Source organism: Rhagoletis pomonella, unplaced genomic scaffold, assembly GCF_013731165.1.
Source record: "Rhagoletis pomonella isolate Grant_MI unplaced genomic scaffold, Rhpom_1.0 Rhpom_scaffold_00010, whole genome shotgun sequence".
Taxonomy (NCBI): Eukaryota; Metazoa; Arthropoda; class Insecta; order Diptera; family Tephritidae; genus Rhagoletis; species Rhagoletis pomonella.
Window position 1 is genome coordinate 6,536,073 of NW_023458564.1, and position 21,538 is coordinate 6,557,610.

General features: G+C 32.0%; 1 protein-coding gene across 1 annotated transcript in view; it reads right to left on the minus strand.

The window, feature by feature from the left end:
- Positions 1 to 3,596: 3,596 nt before the first annotated feature.
- LOC118746485 (SCY1-like protein 2) overlaps positions 3,597 to 21,538 on the minus strand; it is a 126,929-nt gene continuing 108,987 nt past the window's right edge. The window contains 3 exon segments of the mRNA XM_036480333.1: positions 3,597 to 3,899; positions 16,513 to 16,581; positions 17,254 to 17,507. Coding sequence (XP_036336226.1) covers positions 3,597 to 3,899; positions 16,513 to 16,581; positions 17,254 to 17,507 — 626 coding nt within the window.

The following is a 21,538-nucleotide window of genomic DNA, read 5'->3' on the forward strand; positions in this document are numbered from 1 at the left end:
TTTTTGTCTAATTAAAATTGCCATACTACGTTTTGTTTGTTTCAAGTGAACCAAAATGCGGTAGACTAAAAACCATCCGCTGAACGATTAAAGCTTTATTCATACAAATGTTTACAGAATTAAACAAGTTGGTTTGCAGAAAACGAACAAATTATTAACATCTTATAAAAATTAAAAAGTTGTTTTAAAACGTAAGGAAGGCAGCATAAAAAAAAAAATACGCATTTAAGTTTTCATTTCTTTCAAAATCCAAGTTTATATCAAATTATTAGAACGACTTTAACACTGCAGTATCTGCCATAGGTGGCATAGAAAAAAATTTATTTTGGTTATTTAAGAGAATAAAACGGGAACAAAAGTTTAGGAAACTTTCTTTCTGAGAACAATTTGAGAACTAAAGTTTCAGGAATGTTCATCATCTCTAAACTATTTTCGAAGAATGCAAGTGAGAACAAAACGCACGTACAAAGTTTGAAATGTTTGAATATTAAAAAGTTTGTTATGCAAATTAAATTAACGAAAGACTTAAGACACGAACTTTTTTTTTTTTTTTTTTTTTTTTTTTTTTTTTTTTTTGCATAGAAAAAGGAAAATTATTTCTCCTATGGTAAAATGGTAAACAATCTGGAAGTTGAAAATGATGCAGCTTTCCTTCGGCTTAGAATTAACAATCGTCGTTCTCACTGAAACGATTTTATTAAGTTCACAAAACATTTGTTCTCGTTTTATTCTCTAGAGCAGAACGTTCCATAGACTTTTGTTCTTAATTGATCCTCGTTTGAAAAGTGTTCTCAATACATTCGTTCTCATCGGAAACATTTTCAGAAGTTTCGTTTTCATTCTTTTCAGCGTTGCCATTTTAGCCGTTTTCCGGCTAGATTTAGCCGGTTTTGATAGCAACTAGCCGGAGAAAATTCGATCTAGCCGGCAGCCGATTTGTTAGCCGGTTTGTAAAAAAAAGTTAGCCGTTTTTAGCCGATTTTACTATTTGCCTAATTTTCAGGTGCAAAAAGTAAACAAGTTGTTCGAAAGCAATAATGCAGACCCAATGAAGATTTTTAATGAACTCAATGTTTTACTTTCGCATCTATGCTCCCTAGTGGTTATTAGCGCGGACACATTTGATCCTATATGCTCCCCGTTGGAACCATACCTTGCTCCATTTCCTCAGTTTTATCACAGTTTTGAAAAGTATTTAAAAACAAAAGTAAGCACAAACGCTTTTGACCACGAAGCCGAGAAAATAATTCGAGAAAATGGTCGCTATTTTATTATCACTTTAATAAAGGAATTACGCCAACGCCTCCCTACAAATATTGCCACACTAAACAAAATTGACTTTTTTCGGTTGGAAATGCATTAAGAGAAATTAAACCAAAAGTATTTGTTCAACTACAGCAACAAAACCACAAATATAATGCCGACGAAATAACATCCATAGAGATGCAATGGCAACGGTTAACGTTACATACCTGGAGTAATTTAGACTCAACTGTAAAATTTTGGGCCGAAGTTTATCAATTTCGAAATGCCCTAGGAGAAAACCCTTTTGCTGACCTTTGCAACCTAGTTTTTAGTTTTCTTGTTTTGCCTATAAGTAATGCAGAAGTAGAGCGAATATTTAGTTCAATGAATATAATAAAAACTAAGCAAAGAAATCCAATGTGCGTTAAAACGTTAAACGCTATTTTATATATAAGATACGGTTTAAAACGTGAAGAAAAATGCTGCCATAATTTTACTGTAGATGACGATCTCTTAAAATTAATGAATTCAGGTGATATATACAATAGTGATTCCTTTGATGATGAGGAATATACACTCGATATAAATTAATGGTGTTAACTAGTCTTTCGTTTCTTGCGATTTATTTAAATAAAGCATGTGAATTTTCACTAAAACATTTTAGCCGTTTTTTGCCAGAGTCTATGTGAAATTTCACTAAAACATTTTAGCCGTTTTTAGCCGCTTTTTTGTGCCAATCTAGCCGGTCGGCCCAAAAAGTTCTGGCAACACTGATTCTTTTCTTCTTCAGAACGTTCTCGAAAGTGCTTTTCTCGTATTGTTCTTTTCAAGAACGTTTCCGATAGTTTTGTTCACATTTTGTTTCTTACGAAAACGTTGCCGGATATTTTGTTCCTGTTCAAACTGTTTTCAATACTTTTGTTCAGGTTTGGTTCTTCTTCGGAAACGCGCTTGACATAACATTTTGCTCTTATGCGGAACTAAACCGAAGCCGGAACGCGTTCTCGGTCCTTGATTTATATGTTTTGGCACCGTTTGCTACAGAACCCCTTAGCACGCAACGGCCACTCTCGTGGTTCTTGACATTTTCCTTATTCATTCTTTTTTTGCGCTTAAGAGCTGACCTCGTGGATATTTGTAAAACACTTAATAATTATATTATTTAAGCTTAAATAAACCGTATTGAAGAATCAAAAACTGCGCTTCTTTGCTTTCAAATATCACCAGAAGAAAGAAGAAACCGAGTTTGACCGAATTATTAGTATGTATAACATAAATCGAATGAGTTCAGATGACCAAAAAGCTAGCGTAAATATCAAGCTCAGAGCTAAAGCTTTAGCATTTGAGATGGCCACCTAAACGAAAATGGTTACAACTTAAGTTAGGTGATTTTACATACATACATAGTATATGTATGTAGACAAACAAACATACGTACATACATATATACTTATGCCGAATTTCCACTAGGCATTAAATGACACAAATATTAATGACAAAGTTGACAATCGGATCTTCGTAAGCGGAACGCCCACATTTATATCTGATCAAGGACTGTTACTCCAGAAAAAATCCCCAAAAACGCTTTGAGGAATTTGCATGCTGTTGTAACAACAACAACAAAGTTGGACATTAAAAACTATCTGTGCCATTAAATTCGTTTCCACATGACATTTTTTAAATGGCACACATTATTCGTCATTTCAATGCCTACCGGAAATTCAGCATTAGATTTGTCTGCTCTCAAACAGTGATTTGTAGAAACATTTGTATGCATAAAACTTTAACTTTAAATAAAAAAATGTTTATATCGCCAAAATTTGGCTTTTAATAAAGTCATATTTATAGTCAATGCTACCCCTGGTACAGTGTGTGCCGCGAAAGAGAGTATACCTGCTCTCTACCTAACTAAAAATTCACTATCTAGGTAAATATGTATTAAATAAAGCAAAAACCTATTCCCAAAGCCATTAGCATCTAACTAATATTTGATGTTAATGTGGCTTTTGTGTCCATTTTGTTTGCGTACAATTTACTAAATACATATGCATGACTTTATCTACTTATGCATTTAAAAATTTTGATTTTTTTTTTATTAAATATCATTATTTTCTATACATACATGTCTGTATGTGTGTAAATTAAAAATCCTTTTTTTTTATTTATTAAGTATTTGGTTACAAAGCACAGCTCAAATGATTCAATGCATATTTGCGTTTAAGGCGTTTGCAAATCTTCATATGTATGCATGTATGTAGAATGTGTGATATCTTGCCAACGCCAACAGGCTTCACACATGTTTTTTGTTTTTATATATATTTCTTTGTTTCTTATTCAATTCTTCTTCTTCATTACTGACTGAATGTGATATTGAGTGACGGACACTTTCGGACGTAGGTACGTTGTCCATTAACCATTAAATGTTGCTGCACCGGGCTTGCATTGCCTGATACAGAAGTAGTTATTTGTCTTACCATTCCAGTGCCAAGTTGTTGTAAGAGGCCAGAGCCAGATCCCAACGGTCCCGAGGAGAGTACGGTGGAGGTGCGTCTGGAACGGATCGATTGCATGCTGGACGATAATAAAAATGGTACACTGCTCGATGTATTCGGCATTGATCCACCCTGTTTGTTGGAGGATAATAAAGGAGATTTCTTTGAAAGATTATGAAGTCTCTTCATAGCATACAAATGCTAGTGTCATAAATAGGTGTATGTATATGTATGTATGTACCGTTATTTATTTAAATACATACATACATATGTATGTACATATGTAGGTGTTTCTTGTGCGAATTTTGAAGAAGAATGTATGCGAATGTATGCGATATTGATACTCAAGTTCAACTATCTGTATTTAATTTATTTTAAAGCAATATCATTCCCCGAATGTTTTTTTTTTTCATTTTGTAGCTGTATCTCAAGCATGCCTACATACATTCTTCTTCGCTGGAAAAATGCTCAACTCATGACTTAAATGTCTAATTATTGATGTCTCAAAATACTCTGCAATAAATGTGATGGGTAATACGTTTTTATTGAAGCTGTTGAACAATAATAATAAAATAACGAACCATTTAGGCAACGAATCCAATAACCAATTACACAAAATAACAATTTAAATACATAAAATACAATGTCATAAACGAAATATTAAAACGGAAGCGAAGCAATAAACGCATATAAATATGTATATGGGGCGTTCCATACCAAAATGGACGGGGTTCACACTTCATCTGTTTGATTTGTTTCAAATTTTTAGGGTTGATGGATAAACATAAATAATAAAAAATATGGAATTTCAGCTTGATTAATACATTTTTAAAAACTTTACAGCACAAAACCAAAAACAAATCGATTTACTAGTTTTCCAAATATCACGAGAACGGGTCCAGGAAAAAATTTGAAAAAAATTACACTTACACACATAAAAATTCTCTATGAAAATAAATATTTTTAAATTTTTTTTCTTGAAAAATTTCTCACATACAAATTTTTGATAAAAAAATTATTTTTTGAAAATATGCCATCTCAAACAAAATTAAAAAAATCACAATAGTAGCTCTGAGTATTGCGCAATATTCAAGTATGGTATTATGGGGTGCACTCTACAATAATTTGAGCTCTACATTGTTTTTCACAACGAAATTGAGTAAAATGAGTACATTATAAATTAAAAAATTTTTTAAAGTTTTTTTAGAATTTGTTTGAGTACGCAATTTTGTAGCCTAATTTTAGTATAATAAAGTACAAGTTTTAAGCTACTACAAAATTGCGTTGATTTTTAATATTTTTTATGCTGACGGCTTTTTGCACTTTTTTCTTTTGGTAGAAAATGTGTAAAACCGTTTTAAAAGAAAAAAAAATTAACGCCAGTTTTGCAATCGCTTAAAACTTGCATTTTATCATACTAGAATTTAATGGAATACAAAATTGCATACTCAAACAAACTGTAAAAAAAAAAAAAAAAAAATTTTTAATTTTTTAATATACTCACTTTACTCAACTTCTTTGTAAAAAAAATGCACAACTCAAATTATTGTAGAGTGCATCCCGTATTACTAGACTTAAATATTGCGCGGTACTCAGAGCCACCATTGTGATTTTTTTAAATTTTTTGAGGTGGCATATTTTCAAAAAATATATTTTTTTTATTTAAAATTTGTATGTGAAAAATTTTTCAAGAAAAAATATTTCATTTCTTAGAGAATTTTTATGTGTGTATGTGTGATTTTTTTTTAAATTTTTTCTTCGCTCCGTTCTCGAGATATTTGGAAAACTATTGAATCGATTTGTTTTTGTTTTTGTGCTTAAAGTTTTTAAAAATGTATTAATAAAGCTGAAATTTCATATTTACTTATTATTTGTGTTTATCCATTAACCCTGAAAATTTGAAACAAATCAAACACATGAAGTGTGAACCCCGTCCATTATGGTATATTTAAAACGCCCCATATATGTATATTGGGTTATATATATGTATGTATATGCAGTTATGTTTGTATATAGCTTCATGAGTTGATATGTAGATACATAGGAACACATTTGTATTTTGCAAGAACACAACAAATCAAACGAAAAACGAACAACAACTCAACAACCCATAGTAACAGTAGTACTCGATATATATTTTTATGTAAGTAGGTAATGTAGGCTTATTAATTTAAGTACTTATAAATTGTTATTATAAGAGAGTACTTGTATTTATTGATGCATAGTAAGAGATTGCGATAGACCTTATAAACACGGTGTAACAAAATACAAAGATTTGCTCAGACCAAAGGCCGTACCGAGTATGCATTTTATAATATAAAAAGCAAACAAACTTTTTATTTAACTTTTGAATTTTATTATTTGTAGCAAAAGCCAGCGTTTATACTTAGCTCTTTGTTTTTAAGGTAAAAATAAAAGACTAATTCCGAATGTGCACTAAGCATTGAAATGACATATGTTGGCAAACAATTTTCTACCATTAAACAAATCACACGTGGAAACAGACTTATTGGATTTTATTTTAACGTAACGGCACCTTTTTCAATGACCAAGCTTTTTATTAAAATTTGTTGTCATGTGATACCCGGTGGAAAATCAGCACAGGTTTATTTTGAGACAGAAACTAACCTGTAACATTTTTGTTTCAAGCAAAAGAACTTTTGAACTTAAACGTTAACGGAAGTTCAAAAAGACCTAAAATATCGCCATAAATAAAATTAAAAAAAAGTAATATAAAAAAATTCCAAAAATACAACAAAAGTAAAAAAATGAACACTCCCTAAAAGATCCTAAATACTTATTCCAGAAAAATGCTGCAAAGCAAATTACGAAAAAACTCGAAAAGTCCCGGAACATAACAAAAAATAAAATGCCAAACTCAGAAAAGTAACAACAAATTAAAAAAGTCCCGGGAAAAATCCGGAACGATTCCGGAAAAGTAAAATTAGAATAATTCCGAAAAGTCCCAAAAAACTCTGGTCCAGAGAATACAAAATGTAAAATTGGAAAATTTGCGAAAAACATCGAAGAAACCTGAAAAATCCTAAAGCATTTCGTTTAATTGTCAAAAAAAAATAACCCGAAAATCACGAAAAATAAAATAAAATCTTCCGAAAAGTCTTGTAAAATAGCGTGAAAATACCGAAAAGAACAAAAAAAGTTCGAAGAACATAGCAAGAAAAAATTAAGAAAATCCAGAAAAGTGCCGGGAAGCCTCTAAAAAATCTAGTAAAATATCATGAAAACTCCAAAAAGAATAAAATATATTGAAAAAATTTAACAAGAAAAATTACGAAAACCCCGAAAAGTGCCGGAAGGACTCGAAAAAATCATAAAAAAAACGAGAAAATCTAGCGCTGTTCCAAAACATTCAGAATATACCGCAAACATATTCCAAAAGGTCCTGAAAAATTAAATGGAAACACATACAGAGAAGGCACTCTCAAATATTCCCGCAAAATAAATTAAAAAAAAAAACCAAAAAACCCCACAAACATAACGAAAAATAAAACGTGGAATTCAGAAAAGTCCGAAAAAATTCAGAAAAATTCTAGTGATAAATAAATCCTCAAAGATTTCGGGAAAGTAAAAATAGAAAGAATTCTTAAGAATCCTGAAAAACTTCAAATCTTAAATACTTAACCTTTTTTCTAAAAACTCTCAATAAAAAGTTTGGAATTTTTTAGGGAAAATTTGTCGATTACTTGTAATATTTGTACAAAGTTTGAAATGTGGATTTATATGGTGCTTGTTATTTTGAAAAAGCCCTATCTCAGAAAATATCTCAATAACGTCCTATCGCAGATGCCGATATATTGCATTTACATTGAGATCGGATGTTCTTGAAAAATTTGCTGAGATAGGTAGATTTTCTATTCAGCCGTTAATATAATGGGCCAGATGTTTATTAAAAAAAAAATAATAATAATAATAAACATTGAATGAATAAAAGTAAAATAGCAAAAACTATTCAAAATGTCACCCACACCGTGCTTGACTACTTCCAAATTTCATATTCTGTGCTACACCGTGTTTTAAGTCAATATTGGCTAACCATTTGCACTCTTTTTCGACTTGAGAGTTGCTCGTGACAGGCAGCTGCTCTTCAACGTTTTCTTTACTAGCGAGCACTAACGAAATAAATATCGCTCTCGCGAGTAAAACCTTGCTCGTGTGCAGCAACTGCTCCTTTGAATTGCCCACGAATGACTCGGTATTAAGTACAGTTGAAGTGTGTGTAAGATTTACAAATAAGCAGAGTTATAGAGTTTGCATTTGAGGGTAAGTAGGAGAAAGTTGAAAGCATTTGTTTGCTTGTGTATGTGTAAGTAAGTACAGAGCCGTATTTACATATATGTATATAAGAATAATGAATGGTTAATACAATAAATGATTTGTGTAAGTCCCCTGCAGCAAAATTTAGGGACAGTCTGGCAAAGCGCTAGTTCCGCCCTACAAATTTCAGAACTGTCTCTGAACTACTGAAAAAGGGATGCAGAGTTGGACGGTTGAAACTCATATGTTGCTAGTTGCGCTGTCATCAATGTTACTCATCCTGGTCATGTGAAAGCTGACAAAAGATGCACAAATGTAATATGCTATGTTTTTTCGATTTTATTAGACCCTAGTAAGTAATAACAAACTGTTTTCGTTTATTTAATTTGTAACTCTCTATATAGTTTATGGGGCAACTGCTCATATATTTCCAAAAAAGTCGTTATTGGTACATTAATGTCATTTTTACACATATCTACGTACGTATAAAATACGAATAAAATCATATAAACCGTGTTTTAAAACATTATACAAAACAAAGTTAAATTTAACGATTTTTCGTCAAAATATTTGACCTTCTAATCAGATCTAAAAAAAATTAGCAAAAGTGGTAAACAATCTCACTTTGAAATGGAAGTGCTATTGATATGAACGATAATGTACATACGTAAATGTATCACCAAGCCCCCGAAATGTGTAGTTATGCATTGATTTTTTTTAATTTCCAATGTTCTTCATTTTAATTATTACTAGAGTGCCAGTTACTGTCGAAATTCGACAGTTTTTCTAGTTTTAGAAGCCTTGGAGAGGTTTTCTAACTTATTACGTATGTAGCAAAACTTATACGGTGGAAATTAACTAACCGGAAAATCTCCTGCTAAAACGTAACTAAATTTTTTTTTATCTGAGAAGGTCTTTGGAGGACTTCGGCAGGACTTGGAATTGACCCGATACATTCAAGTTTATCGATAAATTTCAATGATTTGATACATTTCGATAGTTCGATGAATTTCAAGAACACTAAAATTCGATAACTCAACAAAATTCGTTAACTCGACCAATTTCGATAACTGTGAAATTCTATGGCTCGATAAATTTAGATAACTCAAAAATGTAAAAACTTTCGATAACTTTATAAATTTTTAATTTTGACATCTCCACATTTTTCTAAAACTATCTAAACATTTTGATAACTCGTTACACTCTGCTAAGACGATTAAATTCGATAAGCAGTGATAAATCGGTAAGCTTATATAACCTTGAAATTTCGATAAATCGATATATTTTGAAAATTCCATAACCTTCGCTTCGTTGAACCAACCAATTTCAGTATATCAATAGTTATCGATAACTCTGTAAGTTGAAAGAACTCCATGCATTACGATACCTCGATAAATTTCGTTAAGTCTATAAATAATGGTAATCCAATAAATATCGATAACTTGATACATTTCTTTAACTTGACAAATTTCGTTAATCCCACACGTTTTATATAGCTCGATAACTATCTGTTAATTTGGACAACTAAGTTTCTTAATTTAATTAATTAATTTTTAAACGACGATTTTCAACCAATTTCGAAACTATAAAAACTCTCCTCAACTACAGAAAATTACCTTTCCAACGGTGTTTTTGGTTTTGAAATCGGTAACTTTACCTTGGTCTTCATCTTTGTTTTTATCTTTCACATCTTCGCTTTTATCGTTTTCTTTTTCTACTCACGTACCTTATGATGACGTGATAAGATGTGACGTGATTTTATGTGGTGTGATAGGATGTCATGTCATGTGTTGTCATATCCTCTGATGTCATGTCATATGATGTCATACCATATGATGTCATATCATGTGATGGACGTCTTGTAATGCCATGTCGTGTCATACGATGTCATATCATGTGATGTCAAGTCATGTGATATCATGCCATATAATGTGATGTCATATCATATAATATCATGTCACGTGATATCGTGTGATGTGATATCATATTATGTGATGTAATATCATGTGATGTCTCTTCATATCATGTGATAAAATGTGATGTGATGTCATATAATGTGATCACATTCCATGTTCCGATTAGTGTATCGATAACCCTGTTGATAACTGTGTAGATAAAAATACCGATAACAATATCCATAAACTTATAGAAAAATACAACGATTGTAAAATCGATTAATTCATCGATAAATATAACAATCATTAGTATCGATTATTATACATATCGTTAACAATATAAATGACTAAATCGATAACAAAATTAATTATTTAATCGATTATTATACCGATAACAATATCCACTATTGTATCGATAACAATATCGATTATTATATTGATTATTATATCGATTACAATAGTGGTTATTTAATCAATAACAGTATCAATAACAATATCGATTATTATATCGATAAAAATATCGAGTTTTATATCGATAACAATATCGATCTTCATCCTCATCCTTTTCTTCATATTTATCTTTATTTTTGCATATTCCTCTTCACCTTTACCTTAAAGTGTTTAAATTTACTTTGATCTTCGTTTTTGCCTGTACCTCTAGGTATCTTTGTTTTTGTTTTTATTCTCAAACCGCTAAACCGCTGAAAACCATTTCCATGTGCATTATTCCCCTTGAATTTGACAATTTACAACCAACCAACCAACTGCCGCTAAAGAAGTTTCACTTCATAAATTCAGAAATGTTCTTATCCCTTCAGTTACCCTAATTCTTATGTATCTGTCATTGGCTCCATTTTTGTCTTTATCTTCACTTTTGCCTTCTTTGTTTTTGACTTCATCGTTATCATTTATTTCTTCATCTTCATATTTATCTTTATTTCAAAGCTTAGTTTCAAATCTGTAGTGAAACAACAGGCGAAACATGTCAAATTGAACATGTTGCAGCAACATCTATACACAATTCGAAAATGTTTAATCGACGGTTTTGGGCGTAATTTTCAACCAATTGTGAAACCATAAAAACTCTGCTCATCTACGGAAAAATGCCTTTCCAATGGTGTTCTTGGTTTGGAAATCAGTTCGGTAGAATCGCCAAACGAACGGAGACAAAATTCATGTTAGCGTATTAATATACAGATATCGTTTAGTTTTTATTTAAGTACTATGTCTCATACTCCATAAACCAAATAAATTCAAATTCCTAACTGTGCTGCAAACTTATAGAACTCTAAAAACTGTCTCCAAAATTTCAAATTTTTAATCAGATATTTTTTATAAATATTTCGAGTATGTTTTGTAGCCCATAAATTTTAGTGTAGTAAAGTGTAATCTTGCATCTTAAACGAAAATATTTAAATAGGAGAATGCCTTCAAGAGCGTGCGTAAAAAGAGTTATAAAAAATCAGCGCGATTAATTATACTAAAATTTAATGGGCTATAGAACTACATACTTATAAACTCTGATTTAAAATATTGAAGTTTTTATAACAGTTTCTAGAATTCTACTAAATTTCCAACACAGTTAGAAACGTGAATTTACTTGTTTATGTTATAATACTTATGAGCCATCCTTAAATAAAAAATTTACGAAAAATATTTAGCATGAAAACTATTGTGAATATTCAAAATTCTATATTTCTTATGAGATGCCGGAAAGTCTATGTATTACATTTCAATAAATTTAATGCAATTTAACGCTGGGTTTTCACAAATAATCATTCAATATATCACCGTTTTTCTCATTTTTTGACACGACTTAGTTCAGATTTTTAATTATAGGGATCCCAGAAATACCCATTATACGTAAAAAATATAAATTATTTTTAAGAATAACGGTTTTAGAAATTAAAGGAATAATTGACACTTTATGTTCCTAAATTTAAAGCACAGTTTTTGTCAAAAAGTAAATTAGTTCAAAACAAATAGCTCTTGAAACATATAATGAAGTATTTATATTTACAAAATTGTATGCGTGCTTATTTACAGAAAAGGCTCTATACTATACTTATTAGAACCAGCTCAAAACTAACCACATTTTTTCTAGTCCGGAGGTGACCCTTTTTGAACTATCTAAGAACTGTTGTTATATGAACTGTCTCAGAGCCATCTAACCCAGAGTCAGCTCAGAACAAGTTCAAAAGTTCTGCAGAGGGCGACAATTGTCACTTCGTAGGACATCGCCATGTTAAAAAAGACAGTTGAAAGCATTGAGTTGGGATAGATGAAGAACCAGTACCGTCTCTTTTCGGGCTAGCTCAGCGCAAGTTCTGAACCAGTTTGATTTGCTGCAGGGTCTTTCTGTATGTATGTGTGTGTGTAATAAAGCCAAAGCGAAAACGTGTACTCACGATCATGCTCCGTGCAAGCTGCGATAATTTCCAATTAACCGAAATTGAAAATGAAATAAAAAATGTATAGTTGGATAAACAATGGAATGCACACATTTTATAGATAGTTTTCAGTAATTCTTGAACATAATACAATACAAATCATTACAAAAAGAAGAAACGGAAATACATTAAATAAAACATATTTAAGAATCAATGAAATTATGTCCACTGAAATTTGTTACAAACGGCAAAGTGTACATTTGTTAGTAGTATGTAATTAATGGAGTATGAATTTAGAAAAAATCACGCTGTCGAACACTCAGACTTAATAGATAATGGAAAAATGTTAGCACGCGCACAAAGATTGCTGCCACATATGAGCTGGACATTTACACTTAAGTAGAAGCCGAACTTTCAGTTTTTTGTTTAATGGAGATTTTTGCTGGGTTCTGACACTTATAGTCCCACAAACATAGGTATTAAAAAAAACATTAAATAAATAAGGAATCTTATACCTAAAAACACCATGGTAAGATAAAATAACACCGAGAGTGATAAAATAAAAAAGAAGAACTAAAATATGAAACACAAAGTATAGATAATGAGGGACAGATAGTAGATACAGAATCAATCCATGTACATATGTACATACATCATTAAAATTTAAAAAGTTATTACTGGGAAATAATGTGAGACTTATAACTTGTTACTTATCAAATACAAATTTTTATTCTAAACTTTTTTTTGACAGGGAAAATTTCGCAAAGCGACTTCTCTGCGATACGGAACACTGAATTCGAAGCGAGGCTTGAAATATGCAAAAAATTATATGCGTGTCCCTCAACTGAAAACGCACTAGGTGCGCATGTGCCTGCGCCAGACATGGGACATAAGCTTCACGTTCGGAAGCTACATGCAGTAGCGCAGCTGAGCATTTTCGCACCCGACACGCAATCAACCTAAAAAAGCAACTCCTATCCTAGACCCGATATATGTATGTTGGGTAGTGAATTTCACTTTCGTACCCTAAACACCTGAGTGTCGTCCCGAGAAGGGAGGGGACGTATGTATAATATATAAGAAGAAAAGAAGGGAAAACCGATGGGGGTGAGATGAGTTTGAGGAGATTGAATGCAGATCGAAAATTTTATTAAAAACTAAGGCAAAAATCTATATAATATATTTTTATTTTTTTATTTATTTTTTTTTTGTGCACAAAAATATTTTTTTTTAATTTTTCTCTTAAAAAATTTGTTTTACCTCCATTATTTTTTGGCATCCTAAAATTTTTATACAAAACATATATTATTTTTGACATATCTCTCCAAAAATATTTTTTTCCAAAAGAAATAACTTTCACTGCAAAAAATTATTGCTCCCCAAAAAATCTTTATTTCAAATGTTTGGTATATTTATTCTAATTTGGATAATAATATTTTTTTCCTAAAAAACCTTTTCGCTAAAATTATTTTACCCCAAAAAAAAAATTCTTAAAAAACTAGGTTTTCTAATACATTTTTCTAATTTTGATAAAAATATATTTTTCTAAAATTTCTTGATCAAAATACCTATTCGGCACACTCTCAAAATAGAAAATATTAAACTACTAAAATCTTTCACGACTTCCTTATAAATAGTGAAATAACTTTTTGGAAAGGGCTAAAAACATAGAGAGCACGCTTTATGTACTAATATGTAATCTAAAAAATCGGTTTAAAATTAGGGTCTTGGACTATTTTGAACTGTAAAATCTGATTTGGCGACGCCGCACAGCGGGAAATCAGCGGAATTAATTCAAACTGTCTAAGACATTCAAGGTACAAATTAATTAAAAAAACCTAAACGGTTGGCTTCCTACATACCATTACTATATGACTTACTAAAAAAAATCGAATAGGATTAATTTTGCAAGTAATTAGCTCGATAATCAAGCCATAAAATTTCTATGAATAATGTATGTAAAAGTTTTGAACCATTAACAAGTGATTTGAACATCAGTCTTAAACTTTTATTTACGTTATATAAAAGGGCATAGTATACCGTGTTGAATGCCATATTAAAATTTGATGTAAGTTTGTTTGGTTTGTGACAAGATCACTCTGGAGAAAAAACTTAATATTATTGAGATTTTGATTAAAGAAAGTATTACAAAGTACTTGCCACCACTTGTCCCCGCTAGGTTTTTGTTTCTGATGATTCTTTAAAGCTTTGGGATCAATAATAAACCATTTTTGGCTGATTAGAAATTAGGGATAAATTAACAAAAGACTTTAATTTACACAGAAATTATTTTTTTGAACAAATGTGGTAATTGGAAAATTCGTTTTTCTTTAATGGTGGTCTATTCCCAAGTCGCAAGGATTGTTAAGTTTGATTTACGCGACCAAGAAGTTGTTGAATCGCAGCCATCTTGAAAGTAAAATTCCAAAAGGATTTCGTTCCACCTCATCCCAGTTTTTTTTTTTCATATGGTGAGTAAAATTTTCCACTTTTATATCTGTTACTTTTCTTTAAGAAAAGCTTTTGTTTTACATTTTTATTAATTTCTTAGAAAAGAAAGATTTCGCAATAACATAAGTACATGCATATCTTCTTCAGTTCTTAAGAAGTCTTATTAAAATTGTTATATGGATGTTCATAAGTGCGTTGAAACATTGAAACAGAAGCACCCAATCTAGAACTTGACCTTCTAAAGCGAATATTTAGCAAATTGAGCCGACATTTTCTAAAAAAGTTAAAAAAATATGGCTATACGGTTCACGACGTAAGACGTTCTTCTTTGCTAAAAACGAAGATTGGCTTGCAAGTTGCTTTAAGGTATCCACTATCAGAGATTTTGGTGCATTATCAGAAATTGAGGAAGTGACAGATGCAACACCTTCTGAGCAGTCAAAAATTGGACCTTATCTTAGTTTTCATATTTCTACTATATGAAAAGTGGGCGTGATTATTCTTGGACTTCTATTAACTTATTTCCTAAGTTTTATTGAGATACCTTAATTTTTACTCCAATTAAAAATTAATTCCACGCCTCCATATTTCTGAAAATTATACTTATGTATGTATAAAAAACGTGGGCGTATTTATTGTCAGATTTAGCCCATTTTCAGCACCATCCATTCTTTGTCTTCTATTTACACATTACCTAAGCTTTATAGCGGTACCTGAATTATTACTCCAGTCATTAATTAATTCCGCACCTCCATACAAAATTTCTCACTGTGCGCCGGCCGCCACTTTTTTTAACATATTTTTTTTATGCTTATTTTTTTTATGCTTAAACATTTGGTGATTGAAGTTGGGCTAGTTTTATAATTATAAAAGCAAAACGTTTTTGTATTTCAAATAAAAATATAATGTTTGATGTTAATGTAGTAAGCATAAGTAAAACACTTTTGTAAAATTTTGCCTTTGGTATATCGAGCCCTAACTGCCAAACTGATGTAAGCGACATTTTTTAAATTTTTTTTTGCTGCAGAAAAAATAGCGCTTAACTCTCTTTGGCCGTTGTGGCTCAATATAACACCATATTTTGATACAAAGTACTCTTATTTCGTGTAAGCAAAAAAAAAAACATTTTTCTTCTGAAACTTAGAAAGAGGTAAAAACAACAAAATACAAAATATTTATGAATAATGTAAAAAATCTATAACACGAAAACCAGATGACTCATTCATGAAGCGGTTAGTGACACAACGATATCGATGCATTACACTGGTGGTATAAATAATAGAAACGCCTTCTTTATCAGCACTTATTTTGAATACATTAAATTTAATTGAAACGATATGGAGTCCGCACTAACCACTTCACATTTTACAGTAAACGAAGAAAAAACTGTTTTCGACAGTTAACACTTTTAAGTTCCATTAGTATTAGAAAGAGAAAAGACTTTCGTCAACTTATTTGCATTAAAACGGATATGATATACATATGAATGTAGGTATTTAGCTTTTTATCATATGACGAACGTGCGAAGGCGAGCGAGTACGAGCTTGCATAAATGGTACGAGTATGTAAGGAACAGATACACATGTGCTTAGTAGTTCACATATTACAAAAACAAAGCAGCAATAATGGTTAATACATGATACCCGGATACATATGTATGTATGCGCGAATATACGAATATCGCAACGTACTCGCACAAGAGACCTGCAGTAAGTAGGAAAGCAAAAATGTTGTTGTTGTTGTTGAGGCGTTTTTTAGACTTACAACATAGGCCGACGTAGAGGGTACCGACAAACTCGATCCGGAGCTACCGCGTGCACCAAAACCATACGTCTATTTGAGGAGGAAGTGTAGAGGGGGGCATTTACCATTTACCAATTACCATATTGTTTATGTGGTTGTTATGTAATGAAATGTTAAGTAGTAAGTAAATAAGAAAAATACAATTGTTCCGAATTTCAATACTTATAATAATTTTAATACTTTACTTTTGTGAAACGAAAAATAAATATACAAAAAAAGCGGCTTATAACAAAACTAAAGTCGCACATAAGCTGCTTCAAAAATAAAGAAAAAGTCGTACAAAAACAATTTACATAACTACGCGATAGTAGAGCATTTGCATAGAATATACAGCTTTTGTTTGATTCTCTAAATGGGACGAACTATTTAAGAGGCTAAATATATGAAAATTTTGATTTGTTTAAAAAATAAAAATTTCACTACAAAATCGGCGTGTAACACAATGTACCAGCGCACCGCCCACAACCCCACCATTAACTACTTGTGTTTCAAGAAAATTGCTAAACCACCAAGCGGCTCTCTAACAAATTAACTAAAACAAAAACAGAAAAACACAAAATAAAATGAAATCAATTAAACAGAACTACATAAATCAGCGGGCGTGCATATGTATATTTATTTATTTATTTTTTTTGTTTAAATGCACACACCGCCATAAGATGAACAGTAGATGGATGTGTTGAAAGGAAGGCGGCCACTTACAGTAGGCGGTGACAGATTGATTGTCGAGCCGCGTCGCTCTTGTGGTCCGATGCTAGAGTGTCGACGCGTTGGCAGTCCACTGCCTGGCGTACCACCAGGCGAGGAAGCACACGATGGCGCTATGCGTATTTTCGGCGTCATCAATGTGTTATCCGAGAGACGGCGATTGGGGAATGCATTAGCCACGCGCAGGAAATTACTATCGGGCGATGAAGGTGAGCAACCGAACCACCAACCTCCCAGCATACCTGAACCTGTAAATAAGCGAACTGGAAAAATTAAAAATATTCAAAACAACATATGCTTAGTCCATGGTGGCTACGGAAGTAAGTACGTATACATGTATGTATGTATGAATATAGTATTGTTGCATATTCAGATGTATGTATGTACATGAGGGTGGTCCCTAAAAAAAAAACAAATGAACGATTTTCTTCAGTCTCGCCCCCTCAATCGGTAATACCACGGTCACAGATATCACATACAAATTTTGGTCCCGATTAGAGACGGTTGAGGCGTGTCGCACAGTGGCCAAAGTTCAGATTCCTCTATAGAGACTCACAAAATTAAAATTAATTTTTTCCCCCCATCTAATACCCAATATTGATACTACTAAAGTCCAAGATATTGAGTCGGTTAAGACGTGTCGCGAAGGGATCAAAGGCCAGATGCCTCTATGGAGACTCAAAAAATTAAACATATTTTTTTCGTTTAATACCCAAAATCAATACTACTAAAGTCGAAGTGTTGCCGTTTTGAGTCGGTTAAGACGTCTTCATAGGGTAATCCGAACTTTGACGCCTGTGCGCCACGCCTTAGCCGACTCCGAACGGGTCCCAAATTGGTATGTGATATCTTCGACTATAGTAGCATCGACGTAGCGGTTGGCGCTTAGCAAATCTGATGTAAAAATTTGCTTCCTACATTTGCGGACCACCCTATTATACGTACATACAACATATGTTGGTTCTCATAAGTATGTAGGCAAAACAACAACCAGTTCAATTGTGTGCAAATAAAACGATGTTCTCATGGGGCGATTTTCCAGAGGCGATTAGTTGAATCAAAAGTTGGCTGCCCGCCCCCAACATCATTTGAAGCGATTCATTGAAAAGGCGTTCACACCAGACGCCTCATGTAAACACCGTATAAGTAGGTGCTGCTATTGTGTGTGTGTGTAGCTTCGAAGAGTGGTGATTAGTTGTGGTCAAATGCGCTTTATTGCCTAGCCACATGATTAATATGTAAAACTAGGATAGCTGCATTTTACAAAGAACCTCATTAATTTACTGGAATGTTTATCATACGCCCTGTAAGCAGCAAGTTCTTCATACAAAAAATTAAATATGTAAATATGTAGATTGGATGAAAGCAATGCGGAATTCTACATAAATAAAGTAGAATTTGATAAAAAAGTGCACTGGGAAACAACTGGGTTTCGACAACTAAATATAATGCTTATCATAACTATACAACACTCACATATTGACAAGATTTCGAGCTTTCACCGCCAAAAAGACGTAAGCGGTAATCTTTTTAAAATTTAATTTGTGATGCAGAAACTCATCTAAATGCTCCAGGAACATTTCTGCATCAAAAATAAAATTTTGAAAAAATGTCGCTTGGACCTTTTTGTCGGTTAGGGCCCGATTTGGCTATTTATTTCATTATTTTTAAATTTGAGTTCTTTTTTATAAAGTATAGCTTATTTATTTTTTTAACAAAAACCGCGTAAATCTAAGTTTCATGTTAGTGCACTATCAAAAAAAAAAATTATTTTAAATTTCGAGCTTTTAATTCGATTTCTTAGAAAGATTTTGAAAGATTCCTAAGAAAAATTAGAGCAGATGTAAAGTTTCAGCGACGTTAACTATTCTTTCCACCTGCCTCTATATCGTCGAAATGCGTCGCATCGAAAGCACCAAACTCGACTTGGAAAATACTTACTGAATTTAAGTTTGACTGGATTTTAAATTTTAATCAGATAACTGATCACCAGGTAGTGAGGGTCTACTAGGGTTGCCAGACATACAGCTTTTGGCAGTAAACGTGTTGCTTTTCAATACAATTTTCTCCCATGTACATAAAAAAAATTAAATTTTGTTTTCAGTAACTACTTATGAAAAGCATCTGTGATAGAATTTTCAACGAAAAATTTCAGAAAAACAGTCGAAAACGTAACCGTTTCATAAACATTTTCTGTACTTCCTAGGGTGAATCCGATAAAAGATCGAAAATTAAATCGCAAAACGAATGAAATATCAGATTTGTAAACGATTTTTTTCCATTTACGTATACTTTGCTGGCTGAGTACATACATAGGTATGCCGAAGCAATGATAACACTGGCCAACAAAATTTTGCGGCAGAGTCAATAAGAGCTGATTTCTATAGATTTTTGTACGCATAATCAGAATCTGATCTAAGAAATACCAGTTTGGCTCTAGCTTATGAGATATTTACTTTATGGTAGTATCTATTTTTTAAATTTTTGCACAGGCAAGCAAAAAGTGGAACATTTCCGCATATTTCTACTTTAAAAATTTTAAAACAACTGAGAAAATTTTATGTTATAGCTACTCACTGTGTATATTTTGTTTAAACTTCTTTTGTAATTTATGAGCAATGTCCAGCTTCTTTTACATCTTATTCAAAATATTCCACTAGACCCCGTTATTCCATAGTAGATGTTTAAAAAATGCAAAAAATTAGTATTTTGGCACTTTAAAGACAAAATATCTCAAAAACTGGGGCCAATCCAATTTTTGTAATTCCAGATTCTAATTCCACGGGAAATATCTTAATCAGGGTTCACTTTCCGTGCCGCAAATATTTTTTAAATTTTTTTGACCTGTGTAAAATATGGAGGTATGCTGCAGGCGACTTCTCTGTATGCACACATGTACCTTTCGCTGTCATTGGTGTGTTTAGAGAATTTGCGGAATTTTGTGGCCTTGTGACAAAGGTCGATTGGCATTGTTGGCATAGCCAGCTATTTGATGGAGATGAAAATGAAATAAATATCCATTACGGCCTTTTAATTTGCTAATGTAGTATATATTATCAAATACTGTCGACGAGAGATAGAAATAAAAGAGAAGTACAAATGCTTTCTAAAATTGGAAAGCGCGTTATTTTTTATTAGCAGGGATTACGCTATTTAAACTCTTAAAATCTGAAATATTATTAAATTCAACCAAATGCGGACTGTTTCGCAGAATTTTTCTTAAAAATACAAAAATATTTCCTTAGCAAACTTATGCACATTAGGGTGGTCCAAAACAAGCAAAGTGGGAATTTTAATGCTCTCACCCCCTAAGATGGTTCTATATCGAAAAAGTATAGCTACCCCTATTTTTTATTTTGAAATAAAGAAATATTTAGAAGTCGCTGAAAGCGATCAAAGTTTTCCATGTATTTTATATGGGAAAAAAGAACTTTTCGTAGAAATGGTATCGAATTCTTGATAATCAATATTTTTTGATCGGAGAACTCTAGTTCTTTACAGGAGACTTCCAATAAAAATAACCAATGGTTTATTTAACAATTTTTTAATACAAAAGAAATTTTTTGTATCCCCCATTGCAAGTTTTGGAATTTGATGGTGGCTTTGGTGGACCCATAAAATATAGTTGCTATGAAAAAATGGTTATATAAATGACTGGGTATGTTTACTGGGTACCTCCTGAAGGGAAGCAGAGTTTTCTAATAAAAAAAATATTGATTTTCAAGAATTCTATATCATTTCTACGAAAAGTGGGTTTTGCCTGGGGGTGAGAGCTTAAAAATTCAGACATTTCTTTTTCACATACATTTTTGAACGACCCTAATGTACATACTATACAAAACTCAACTGAAGTCACATTCAAGTTTTCAACTTCGTCAGTTGGTAGTGGATAATCTAAGTATACAATGTATGTTTGTGTGTGTGTACAATGCATAGGTACTCAACAACTTTTGGAAGCTTGAGGCGTTTAATCTAAAGTCTTTTGCTTTAAATTTTGAACGAATCGTTTAAGTCAAAAGTATGTATGTCAGTGCCAAGCATAAACTTAAAGGGGACTCACTGTGGGCTTCAAAGCCAAATTGAATTTTAAGTTTTAAACTGATTCTAAGTACCACTAAGTTAAATATATCTAAGTTTGTTTTTAATTTCACATATTTTGAGAAAGCTTGCATGAACGCTTCTTAAACGGGAAAAAATTTAAAATGGTAGCATATAGTTTTTAATATTTCTTAAGAATTTAATCCAATGTGTATCAGCAAAATATAGCTATTTTCCACTT